The sequence below is a fragment of the Copadichromis virginalis genome, linkage group LG12, assembly GCF_057382275.1.
Source record: "Copadichromis virginalis isolate Kocher_CV1m ecotype Utaka linkage group LG12, C_Virginalis_male_GT1.1, whole genome shotgun sequence".
In the NCBI taxonomy this organism is placed as follows: Eukaryota; Metazoa; Chordata; class Actinopteri; order Cichliformes; family Cichlidae; genus Copadichromis; species Copadichromis virginalis.
Genome location: NC_140629.1, coordinates 20,488,535 through 20,500,965, shown reverse-complemented (window position 1 = coordinate 20,500,965; position 12,431 = coordinate 20,488,535). Strand labels below are relative to the sequence as shown.

Sequence of the window (12,431 nt, the reverse complement as noted above, 5' to 3'; positions counted from 1 at the left end):
AGGATCTCGGTCTGCAGCACATGTAGCAGAGCAGCAGTACAGCTGAGGAGGTGGAGTCAAGCCGTATGTCCTTGTTAAGTAGTCACTAAACAATGACCCTGTTGTTTTACCTTCCCTTCTTTGTGTGGCTTCTCTCCAGGTTGTCCGACTTCCTCCCACAGTCCAAAAACATGCTTGCTAACTGGCGGTTCTAAATTGGCTCAAGCTATGAACATGAGTATGAATGCTTGTCTGCCTCCTTGTGTTAGTCCTGTGATGGATAGAGCTGTCTAAGTCACCTGCCTCTTACCCAGTAACAGCTGGGATAGGCTCCAGCCCCCCTCATGTTCCTGAATTGGGCAAGCAGAAAATGAATGGATGGATGAAGTTCATAATTTAGTGTTGGGTGTTTTTACCAATATTTGTCAATATCAGTGTGGGCAGTCAAGAACCCATTGCTTAGTCAAGCCAAGTATGGCAATGGCCATGTTTTTGGGGCACCCTCCTGTTTCAAATGGTAGTCATTGTTTACAAATGCAGATTATTTCTGAAACCTAATAAAAAGTCAGTGTTTGACACACTAATTTCAGCAAATGTAAGCACTCTTTTGTTGTCCACACACACTGCTTACCTTCCTGCAACGAAAGCCTGATCAAACGTGATTGGTCAGTGGAAATCAGACTACAAGCAGAGTGGTACAAAAATCCCTTACCTTGCCTATAGACTCTACATACAGGCCAGGCAAAGGCAAGACAAAGTCCAACACTGGCACTATTCTAATAACTACCACGAATAGTAGGCTGTATTTACATGTAGCATGGGATCTTATTAAATTCACATCTATTGTTTGTACATGTAAATGTCCAAAGCTCAGGGAAAACACCATCTTTATCATGCTTTCTGTAATAAAAGATACTGAAATCCATGAGGATCCGCATGTGTGTGTGTGTGTGTGTGTGTGTGTGTGTGTATGTGTGTGTGTGTGTGTGTGTGTGTGTGTGTGTGTGTGTGTGTGTGTGTGTCATTCTACTGTCCCGTACATTAAGCTAAGTGCTCCTCAGCTCTACAGCAGTAGTAAATGGAGTCTTATGGCTCGGGGCTTGGAGGGGGCTTCTCAAGTCCAGATCAAAAGCAGAGTGTGTCCCAAACCCCAGGTCACTGCTTCTGTGAATCATCAAGTTCAGAGGAAAAGGATAGAGGCTTTTCTTTTTGTTTGTGTGTCTGAGCGTGTGCGTATGTGTTCCCCTTCACGTTTTTGTGTTGTGCATGTTTTAGTACACAGTGTGTGGATCATTTAAAATCTTACTCTCTGTCATTTGTCCTGAACATGATGCATAGCCAGCGTTACAAACATGTCACGGTGCACAACCAGGCTGTCCTATTCACTGCACGTCCTTCGTATTAACAGGAAAAGCGATTGATTTAAAAAAAAAAGTTTTTGAATAATGAAAGTAAAGAATTAGATGCACTGGATGTAACACATCAAAGAGCTTGCTTGTAGATGTTTTCTGCAGTGGACGGTGTTCTGGTGTCTCACTGGTTTTGTTGGTGTAATTTGCAGCTGCAAACGATGTGAATACTGAAAAGCTGAATATCCCTGTGCTTGCATCACTCTGTATTTTCCTTCTTTCCCCCCCTTGCCTAATTTTCTCCAGGAGTCACTTGCGGGTAGTATCTGACATAGCAGCAAACTGTCAGTTGCTATATCATGCTTAATCTAAAGATCCTCGGTATCTCTTAACAGCCTGTGATCGGTTATGTAATTATTATAACGGGACTGCACACCCTTTGTGTGGTGTTCATCAATACTATTAGTCCCTCTGTGGTCGTTAATGAGATGAAAGAAATTAGCATTTCTCTTGCTCAAACTGCATTGGGAATTCAAAGGCTTTACTCACTGCTCAGGTTACTTCACACTGTCAAATTAAGCTTAGCAGCTTGCAAATAAAGTAAGAACCAGCAATGGGATGCTGAAATGAAAATAAATGTGAAACCTGAATATTAAGCAAAATTGTGTACAGCAGTTAAGAGTGTATTTAGATATGGGATCGATGCTAAAGTGTGAAACCCTTTTCCCATTTGTGTTGTCTTTTCCAGAGTAACCTGTTCATGAAGCAGTAGTTTGACAGAGAATGTGACAGAACAAGAGAGACAATCAGAAATTATGACCTGCACTAGTATGAGCATCTCTGGCTCCCGGTGCATGGCTGCAGGTGATCAGATTTCAGTGTTGTATCATGTGTCCGCTGAGTTCATTATGCTGGAGTTGTGCCTCTGCACTCCTTTAAGGAACTTCAGTCTTACAGGAAAACACAGTACTCCTGGCAACTGAAAATCCGCTGCAATTAACATACGATTTATCTGCTGTGCTCTTATTGGTGATCATCAGGAAAGCATGAAGATTTTGGTAAGGTACCCTTAAGGAATCCATTGAGTATCACTCACAGGGGAATCACTTTGATCAGATCCCCTGACCCCATCGTTGTTGCCCTATTAGTGATCCAAGTGAAGACTGGTCAAGAGCTGAAAATCAGTTTTACAATTTGTCACAGCACTTCTTTTTATTTTAATGCACCTTATTTTGTAAGGTAAAGTTCATGGTTTGAAGTTCATTTATGATTCATTTTCTTGATTTAAACCCTTTCATAAAGCTCTCCCTTGCCTGATTAAATCCAAAATCAAATCAAATTGGGTAAGATAATATGGTGACAGTTGATGCCAGTAAGACAACAGTGTGTTAGTGCAATAAAAAGGGTTGAATAAAAAATGTATTGGTGATGTGGACTGTGTGCGTATTTGTGTGTCTGTTTGGCTTCATTCTCAGTGCCGTTTGTTTGTTGAACTGGCAAATATACACATAAACTACTTCACCAAAGTTCATGAAACCTGGTGAAGAGGTGGGGTATTGGACAAGGATTAAGTTAATTATGGTTCAGATCTGTTAAAACTGACAGACAAGCCTTTGGCAGGGGTCCCCAGTACTCCAGCTGTATGTGTGAGTCGCTGAATTGCCTCCCAACAAGAATAATCAGTAGTTCCCAACATTTGTAGAACTTCAGATTATTTTATTGTTAATCTATGTTATTATTCAGTGGGCACTGATTGTTTTCCCTCATAATATCACAAACATCAACTACACAGTTTAAAAACAAATATGAAGATATCATTTCTACCAAGTGTAGGGACGTGGGGGAGTGTTAATCTCAGGGTGTGTAGTTAGTGGACTGTTGTTTTGGTTTGTGAATTGCCACTACTGGATGCAGACTTGTGTATGTTTATGTATGCATATAAGTACTGATAATGATCAAACAGCATAAAAGGTGTGGGATTGGAAAAAACCCCACCTGATACTTCGTGTTTACAATGCACTTTTTTGCAGTCAATCATAATTTTGCACCAGTTGTACTGACTATATAAACTACAGATTTTCTTCCACAGCTTCCGCATGTCCTGAAAGCGACAGACTATAAAAGTACTTTAGCGACGATGTTTGCGAATAACTTTCAGAGAGATGTGTGGCTCACAGTACGATTGTGCTTGCAACATATCGACCATTTTCTGAGAAGTTATCTGAGGTAAACGCTGAGGAGTCGGTCGGTCAGCACCACGGACAGAGGCGAGATTTCGTTAAAATGCGTTGTGCGGCTTCAGGATCCACTCTGCATAACCAAGGTGAGCTCCCACACAGCTCCACTTTTATGAAAATGGTTAACTCTGAGAACAGACGGAGGGGAGCTGAGTTGCAAGAATCTCTGCTGTTCACAGAATTTAGATGTCGGGGTATTTTTGCAACTTGTCTTTCGAAAGAAGTGGGAAACTTTCCCTTAAACATATCTTTTCGGCTCAAATGGGCAGGCGTCAACTCCCACAAGTCCTACAGTCTGTGTCTTGTAACTATCCCCCAAGACTGAGCAAATAGTTCGCATACACACGAACATACTGGGCTGCCCTACAGTGAATGTGCGCAAACCTTTCTCATCTGTTTAGCATTCATGCGCTGCAGTGCTGCGCGTCAGTCACCTAACTAGATTGTTCCATCAGACGGAATTACCCGCATCACTCAATGAAATACAATTATTGATTACACCGGCCCTCCCTCTCCCCAACCACCACCTCTGTTTTTCGCTCTCTCCTTTCCCTGAAGTGCTGCAGCGAGAGAGGACCGCATCGAAAAAGAAAGAGAGAGGGAGAGAGAGAGAGAGGAAAAAAAAAAAAAGAAAAACAGTCGTGCGCCGGCAGTTTCCTCTGATCCTATTCTACAGTAAAAAGCCCACAAGATTTTTTTTTCCTTCTTCTTTTTTCTTTTTCCCGAGAGCAAAAGCAGAGTCCGGTGCAATGGCTCACAATCAGCTCGGTCCAATTTTCTCGCCATAAATGACGGTAAGTAATGACTTTTTTTTCCCACCCTGAAAACATGCTGAGTGTAAGACTTCCGAGTTAGGCAATTCTCTTTTCGCCTTTTGTATCTAATATGGGGACACACAAACACACACATACACACAGACACGTGCGACTATCAATTTATTAGCACATTTTCAGTGATATTTCTGACTAAAATGAAAGCTGCGACTCAGGGACAGGTTATTTTGTATTCACGAGTTCATGATTGAATGGTTAAAAGTTGGGATTATTTCCCTGACTTCACATTTGCCTCATATAAGAGTAAAGGCAAATTATCCTGAAGTAGGCTGCGAGCATAATTAACTAATGGGATGTAGTGGGGATTCATCCCCGGTTTCAGTGTGTCTTAGATTGTGAGATTTAGTCAAATCTATGTCAGATATACTCGAATAAAGTCTGTTTAGTTTTCCTTTCGGCTCATGAGCTGGTGTGTCCATCTTTGTGGTATCATAAAATAGTTGTCCTTGGCATGAGCCGAGCTTTTTTGGGGTTTGTTGACTGTGGACTGTTCACGCTGTACTGCAATCCAGCCACCTGCCCTGGGGCAGTTAAAGCACTCTGCACTGCCGCCAAAAAGAGGAGAGGACGCGGGAGTAGGCAACTGACTCATCCATGAATTGTACCTCAAGAGGCAGCGAGCGATTGACAGGCGCACAGCCGGTGAACTGGAAATCTGTGGCAGAGTGCTTTGTTTGCAGTCCTAACGCCGCTTGTAGTAGTCCTGCTGGGTTAACACTGAAGGGCTCCATCAGTGAAAACACGCTGGATGGAAGTGATTGCAAGCTGCAAAATTCAGTCGTTTGGCCCACTTGTCATTGTTTCTAAAAATCGATATATACCTGATAAACAAAAGTCTCTCTGAGATTCATAACATCCTCTTCCCTGTGTCTCCACTACAAGCACCCATTGATTCCTAATTTTGTTCCTATTCTGAAGTTCAACAGCAATAAAAAGATGTTTTGAGGTGGAGATAGTTTCTGTTGCACTGTTTTGCTGTATGCTGCAAAGAAGAAAGGACTCCAAAGTGTGTCTGATAATGCATGTCACAGTGTAGAAGAGAGAAGAAGGTCTGTCAGAACATTTTGTTGACTAACGTGAAAGTAGATATCCACCACATTCATCATTATTTTAGTTTAAACCAGCAGTTTTGCTCTGAAGAATCCTCTTTTTCACTCTCATGTTACCCTAAATGTGCGTGTGATTGTGGCTTGATTTATCTTTTTGTAAGCACACATATGCACCATGCAAAGGTAAAACGTCACCAGTAACTGTGTAACATATTGCATCCCTTACCTAATATGAATTGTTGCATCATTACGACCCAGCAGACAGGGTTTGGACTAGACAGGAGTGGCATGTGATATTTCATAAAGAAGATCAAACACGTATCAAGTTGAAAGAGAAAAGCAAACGAGACGACACACTTTGCTGTGTGTAGATCAGTCAGGGGTTTCTTTCTGTCTTTAGGTTTTAGGTTTTCGATGCTTGTACACTCCTGAATGCATTTCTGGAGACATTAATTGTTTCAGTCTAAGTAAGAAGAGTCAAAAGAATATAAATTATGTAAGAATATAAACAAGGAATGACACTTTTTTATAATCTCCAGGCTTGAGATAACAGTGACTGAAGTCATTCTAAATAATAACAATGGCAGCTCTTCATGTTTGAGAAGGAAATAATCAGCTTGCTGCAGACCCATTTTTGTGTATTTGTATTGATATTTTTTTTATTCATCATCTGTGATCTGTGGTGGATCTTTGAGTGCTTCTAAGCTGCTGTTTTTTTACACTCCACGAGGAACAATTTCTCCTATACAGTACAGCCATCGTCCTCTGTCTTCCCCTTCGCTTGCTCAGTAATGGAATCAGTGTTTGATGAAATCTCCTAAGACGTCACGGGCCGGTTGGGTTTCTGCCTTTCAGATGAGGTCATGGACTCTCCGTTTTTATGGGATTACATGATGTGGCTCTGCCCACTTTAGCGATTGGACCTGCTTTTCTCTTTCCTCCTTTTGGTAATAGAGCAAACCACCGGTCACACCATCACAGTGCTTACGCACGTCTTTGAAAGGGAAGGTCGCTTTCTCCGTCAAGTCATACTTGAGAGATGGGAGGTCTTTATGATTGTGCTTCAACAGCACAAAAACCCACTAAATCTTCAAAATATTTTACAAAATGTGGGAAAAAAGTTCTTCTGAGTTAAGGGGCCCAAATACGTCCACTTCATGTGAACAAAATACACAGGTCAAAAAGGTGAAGTGCCAGTATTGTGCCCTCATAGCTGTGCCACTTTTTCCCCTCTTTTGCTTTTTATTTTCTAAACATTTTTGGAATATATTTCTGCCTTGTGCACTCTATAAAACCGATTCTTATAAAATCAGATTTAAGAATGAGAAGGAGACCACAGCCCTCGTTGTTTTGCGTCATTCTACTTACTCATTGTACTGTGAAAGAGACAAAGTCTGTACTAAATAAGCACACATATACAAAAAGGTCACTATTGATTTTATTTCAAGTACATTAAGTGTTTGCCTCCACAAGATGTTGTGGGTCAGGGAACCTGAAATCCAGGGACAGAAATTGATCCTTTTATTTTGTACTAACAACCTGCTTGTGCCTGCTCAGTCTGTTTGTCGGCCGCTGGACTCGCGGTTGATTAGTTCCAACACTCACATCAATCCTTTTGACAAAGTGCAATGTGAGTAGGAAGCCCTCACTGCGCTGATAATTGGTTCATTATGTTTTAGGTTGTTTTCACTGAGGCTGTTTATTACTATTGTCATCATTACTGTGTAATCTCGTGTAATTAATATCTTTTTGTTTTCTGTCAAAATTCACATTGCTTGGGTTAATCACTGTGCCACTTATGACAAATGTTTCACGGTAAGCAACAGCAGTATGTTTAAATGCATTAAGCTTATCAAACACACAAACTCTGGATAATAACACTAATCCCCCCCTCTTTCTGAGATTAGCTGTCCTCAGTTGGACGCATGGATAAATCTCTTGAAACACTAATCTCTCAGTTTGTCTTTATGTCCATGGCAGATGAAATTCAAAGGCCAAGTGATACTTGACCTAGCGATTTTTCTATTTTCTTTTACTATTTTAAAGAGGTCTAAGAAAAGCAGGGCCACCATCCATCATGCAGACAAGAGGTATCGCCAGAGCCAGGCCTAATTTCAGCCACCCTCTCATGGTTCAGAGCAGCACAGTATATTAGCTCTTTTTATTTTAATAGCAGGGAACAGTTACCTCTGGGGGTCCCATGTGCTGTCTGGCACTTGGCCGTTGCCATTGGGGAGTGCCATAGCCATCCAAAGTATCCAACCCCATGAATGTCTGGACAAAAGTTTTCCCAGCAGACCACTGCACTACAATAAAACGATCAAAAATATTCACTTCACCTGTCAGTGGATTTGATGTTGTGGCTGTTGAGATGGCCAAGTGTTATGAGGAAATCAACATGCCTAAAATATAAACCTACATAAAATATCAGAGGAACTGCAAAAAATAAAGAAGATCGCGTAGAAATAAAATAAAACAGAAAACTTAGGTTAGGCAGAGTTGGTGGTTTCCCCAGCTAGAATGCGATTGCTCTTGCTGTCTCCGGTATCGGGGTCTCTTCAGCTGCGGTCAGGTGAGGTCGGTTGCCTCTGTGCTCGGGTGTCTTCTGAGCCTCATCACCACTGACAGCGTGTCTCACCATACACTCCATTGATTCTCTGACAGGCAGCCTCGTGCAGCGCCTGCGTGTGCCCGTTTTAGGTAAGAGCCTGTGTGATGGCTGACACGACTCAGTCCTGAAAGAAATAAATGGTTCTCTGACACCTGTGAACTTTGACTTGCTCCTTGCAAGGTGTTAGCCTTCTGAGGAATTCACAATTCATTTTTACTTTTTGATGTTTTCATGCATAAATGCTCAAGGAGAGCCGTTTGGGGGAAACTAGGAAACTGATGCCACAACCTCAGCCCTTTGTATGTTATTTTTTGACAAAGGAGACAGATTGATTATGCGCGTCCTTATCTGAGGAAGCACCAGTGTCAATGGAGGCATTAAAAATTATCAGAAAAGGGAGCACGCTCGTAACCACAGAAGTTATCGTATGCGCCAAAAGGGATTAGTAGAGTCACCTTGAAACTGCGGTGTCATTTTGCCCAGTAAAATTGCATTATAGGAGCTGGAACCGGCCCTGTGATTTGTGTCCTCCTGACAAGGCTTCAGTGTTCATTAGAGGCTGTGGCGAGCCACTCGTAGTCACATGGAAACCCCACACACTGGACGGCTCTGACCATCCCCACCCTGCTCATAAATATGCACTCCATAGCATCTGCAAATGTTTTATAATAAAAAAAAAGAGCAATTCAGGGTTTTGTAATTTAAGAGAAATTTAGAAATTCTTTGATTTGTTTAACCTGGCTGATGATGAGAGCGGAGCACTCACATGAAATCATGATACATCATTTTAGCGTTTAAGCTGGGGTCTCCCTCCCATCACTAGTCTGCAGAGATGGGAAGTGGCTTCCCCGCGCCCATGTGTGTTCACACTCACTTATGTGCACGACATGTTTAGGAGTGAGAGATCTTCTTTCTAGGTATGTGTGCCTTTTGCAGGTACATATATATTTGTGCAGCTTTTCAGGCACTTTATTTGAGAATAGTTCTTGTCTGTGATTGTTTCTACACTGTGTCTGTCTGTGCATCCACTCACGGTCATTCCTCCTATCCTCCCGTCTTTACTTGGATTAAAAATGACAGTGCCGTTCCAGTTGGATCGTCGCTCCCGTTTTAATGAACCGGGTCTTTATTGGGGACAAATTGATTTTTGGGCAGAGTGTTTGTTTATTAGCTCCTGCTTTACAGAGCTGATCATGAGTCAGCAGGTTCAGCATCTCTGTTTCAAATAATCATCTCTTCAAAAACTGAGGGCAACTCATGAGATGTAGAACAAACTAGGAGAGCCTTTGGAGAACGAATTTTTATTTTGAATGGAAATTTGGGGCAATGCAGAAAAGCCAACGATTAACAGGTTAGTTAATGATAGTGGGCGGACATGATGAGCATCTCTTGTGTCTGATTTTATTTCTCTTTAAACTCTGATGCTTCTCGACTCTTCTTTTTTAAAATCTGTCTGTTGCTTCCCCTTCCCCCCTGTCTTTCAGACTGGTCCATGATTGCCACAGCCATTGTGGTTTATCTCCTGTGGTGACTGCAGACTCAAGAGTTTCCTTCCCACATCCCAAGACCCACTGATCTCACCATTCCTCTAACTCGCCTTTACATTTGCCCCTTTTCCCCTCTCTTCCCTCTTTCTTCTACTTCTTGCCACCATCAGCACCCCTGCAAAGGTCTACTTTTGGAGCCAAAATGGAGGACACTTACAATAATAGGACTTCCCTAGTTAAGGGGGCCAAGGACATTGTCAAGGAGGCCAAAAAGCACGCAACAAAGAAAGTCAACAAGGCGGTAGACCGTGCTACAGATGAGTACTCTTCTCACCGCAACTACACTCGATTCCAGGACGAGGTGGATGAAGATGAGGATTTCTACCAGAACCCGCCGAGGCAGGACGGCGAGAGCTACCCCGACAATGAGGAGGGCTCAAGTGATGCTACAGAGGGCCACGACGACGAGGACGAGATCTATGAGGGCGAGTACCAGGGCATCCCCTCATCCGCAGGAGACAAGAAGCAGGGCCAGGTGGCACTGGGGAAGCCGATGTCTGATGGCACAAAGGACCGTGGCGAGCTGGAACAGGAGAGGCAGGCGGATGAGGAGGAGCTGGCCCAGCAATATGAGCTGATCATCCAGGAGTGTGGCCACGGCAGGTTCCAGTGGCAGCTGTTCCTGGTGCTCGGGCTGGCACTCATGTCGGATGGGGTGGAGGTGTTTGTGGTGGGCTTTGTGCTGCCCAGTGCAGAGACAGACATGTGTGTGCCCAACTCCAGCTCGGGATGGCTAGGTAAGGCCCTTCTTTGTATTCGTTTTGGATATTAATGCACTCGCTTCATTATTAATTCAGCAAGGCCTTTTCTTAGTGTGTATTTTATTCTGTTTAATTAGTTATTATAAGTCTGAAAGGCCTTTTTCTCACCTTTGAATAGAGTTTAAATAGCACCCTACGATGTACAGCTGCATCCTTTCCAGGATCATTATAAAATTAACAACTGTGCACATGTTTGAAATAAGTACACAGCATGCAAAAATAGCCTCAAAACAGCCTTGAAAAACAGGTCCAGATGTATGTGTTTGTGCTATACACAGTATGTCACTCTTATCCTATAGCAGTGTTTCACATAGATGAGGCGTTTCGGTCCAATGGTCTCCGTGTCAGGATTAAGAGGGTAGCTAATATTCCCTGTGTGCTCTGTGGGTTGAGGTGGAGTCTCAGCAGTACCAGTAGCTGCAGGTGCATAATCCATCACCACAGAGCTGTGTACAGGGGCTGACTCGCTGTGTCAGTACCAGAGTGGAGAGGACATTCAATCAGGCACACAGCCCTTAGATACTAACTGCCACGGTGAGACGTGACAATACATCAACTTCACAGCAACACCTGATGGAAAACTGATACGCGCTTTGAAAATGAAGGTTGTGACGGAAAGTTTGACAAATACTATTGTACTGCTGCTTTATTTAAGAAAAATGTACTGTTGGTTGTACTTGCAGCAGAGTCATCTTATCAACAAAAACACTACTTTGTTAAAGCCTCACAAGATGTTGTGTACGCTGCACCTTCATTTTTCTGTCTCTTTCCTTGGTATCAGTGTAAACTCTTTGCTTCCTTTCTTGCCAAGCAAAGTCCTGCAGGCATTTTTGCTCTATGCTCTGCTTCTCCTTGTTCGTGACTCCATCCCTCACCCCTGTCCCTCCCCCTCACCCCCCATTCTCTGTGCTTTTCCTTTCTTCTCCCATCCTCCTCTTCCTCATCCTGCTGATTAGCCCGAGGCTCCTCCCTGTTGATTGGTGTGTGTGTGTGCATGCGTGTGTGTGTTTGAGCATAGCCTACATAATTACCATGACCTTGTTGGTATCCATTCGGAGTTTAACACACTAATTACACTTAATTAGAGGTAACAAAATGGTGTCAACTGATGTTTTACAGGTGCCACAGCATTTTTTTTACTTCCTTTAAGTGCAGAAATTCAAAAATGAACTTTAATCTGCAGATGAACGAGATAAGAAGTTCTGTTTTTTTAAGTTCACTGGGTAACGAGGATCTCATCTTACAGTGACAGCCTTAGATGGACTGACATCGTCTTTCAGAGCACTTTTACACCACAGCCCACATTCACTACTTTATTTTTCACACACTCACGCTCCAGTGGATGGACGTTTCTGGGGCATTTTTGGTTACCTTCTTTTGGCCAGTTACACTTTAATATGCAGACCAGGAGAGCAGGGATCTAATCAAGGACCTTCTAACTGGCCACAGTTGTCTTACCATGAAATAGCCTCTTTTTGGTGGTCTGCGGGTAAGGACTGAGGATCAGTTTAACCTGTGGTCCATACAGCTTGGTCTGTAGGTTCAGTTATCACACTTGGCAGATTTATCAGCATGTGAAGCTACTTAGGTTTCATTTAGATGAGGCTGGTTATGGTTGCATCTGCATTATACCCTCAAGGTCACTCTTCTGGAATGGTGGATGTGCACTCTCACTACACTCAGTCTTCTCAGTATGTGTTTCATCTCTGTCACAGTTGAAGTAAGTACATATTGCTTCCAAAATAAGGTCAACAGTAGAAAAATGAACCTAATCACTGATCTACTATGAATGTAGTTGGTGATTTATGTTTTTCAATTAAATTAAATTCAAATTTATTTATACAGCTCCAAATCACAACAACAGTTGCCTCAAGGTGTTTTATACTGTAAGGTAGACCCTACAATAATACATACAGAGAAAATCCCAAGAATCATATGACCCCCTATGAGCAAGCACTTTGGCAACAGTGGGAAGGAAAAACTCCCTTTTAACAGGAAGAAACCTCCAGCAGAACCAGGCTCAGGGAGGGGTGGGGCCATCTGCCACGGCCGTTTGTGGTTTGAG

At 42.7% G+C, this 12,431-nt stretch overlaps 1 protein-coding gene across 1 annotated transcript in view; it reads left to right on the top strand.

The window, feature by feature from the left end:
- Positions 1-4,012: 4,012 nt before the first annotated feature.
- Positions 4,013-12,431, top strand: part of sv2ca (synaptic vesicle glycoprotein 2Ca) — a 30,045-nt gene continuing 21,626 nt past the window's right edge. Inside the window, exons 1-2 of the mRNA XM_085475218.1 lie at positions 4,013-4,359; positions 9,543-10,342. Coding sequence (XP_085331344.1) covers positions 9,748-10,342 — 595 coding nt within the window. The 5' untranslated portion in view covers positions 4,013-4,359; positions 9,543-9,747. The remainder of the gene's footprint in view (positions 4,360-9,542; positions 10,343-12,431) is intronic.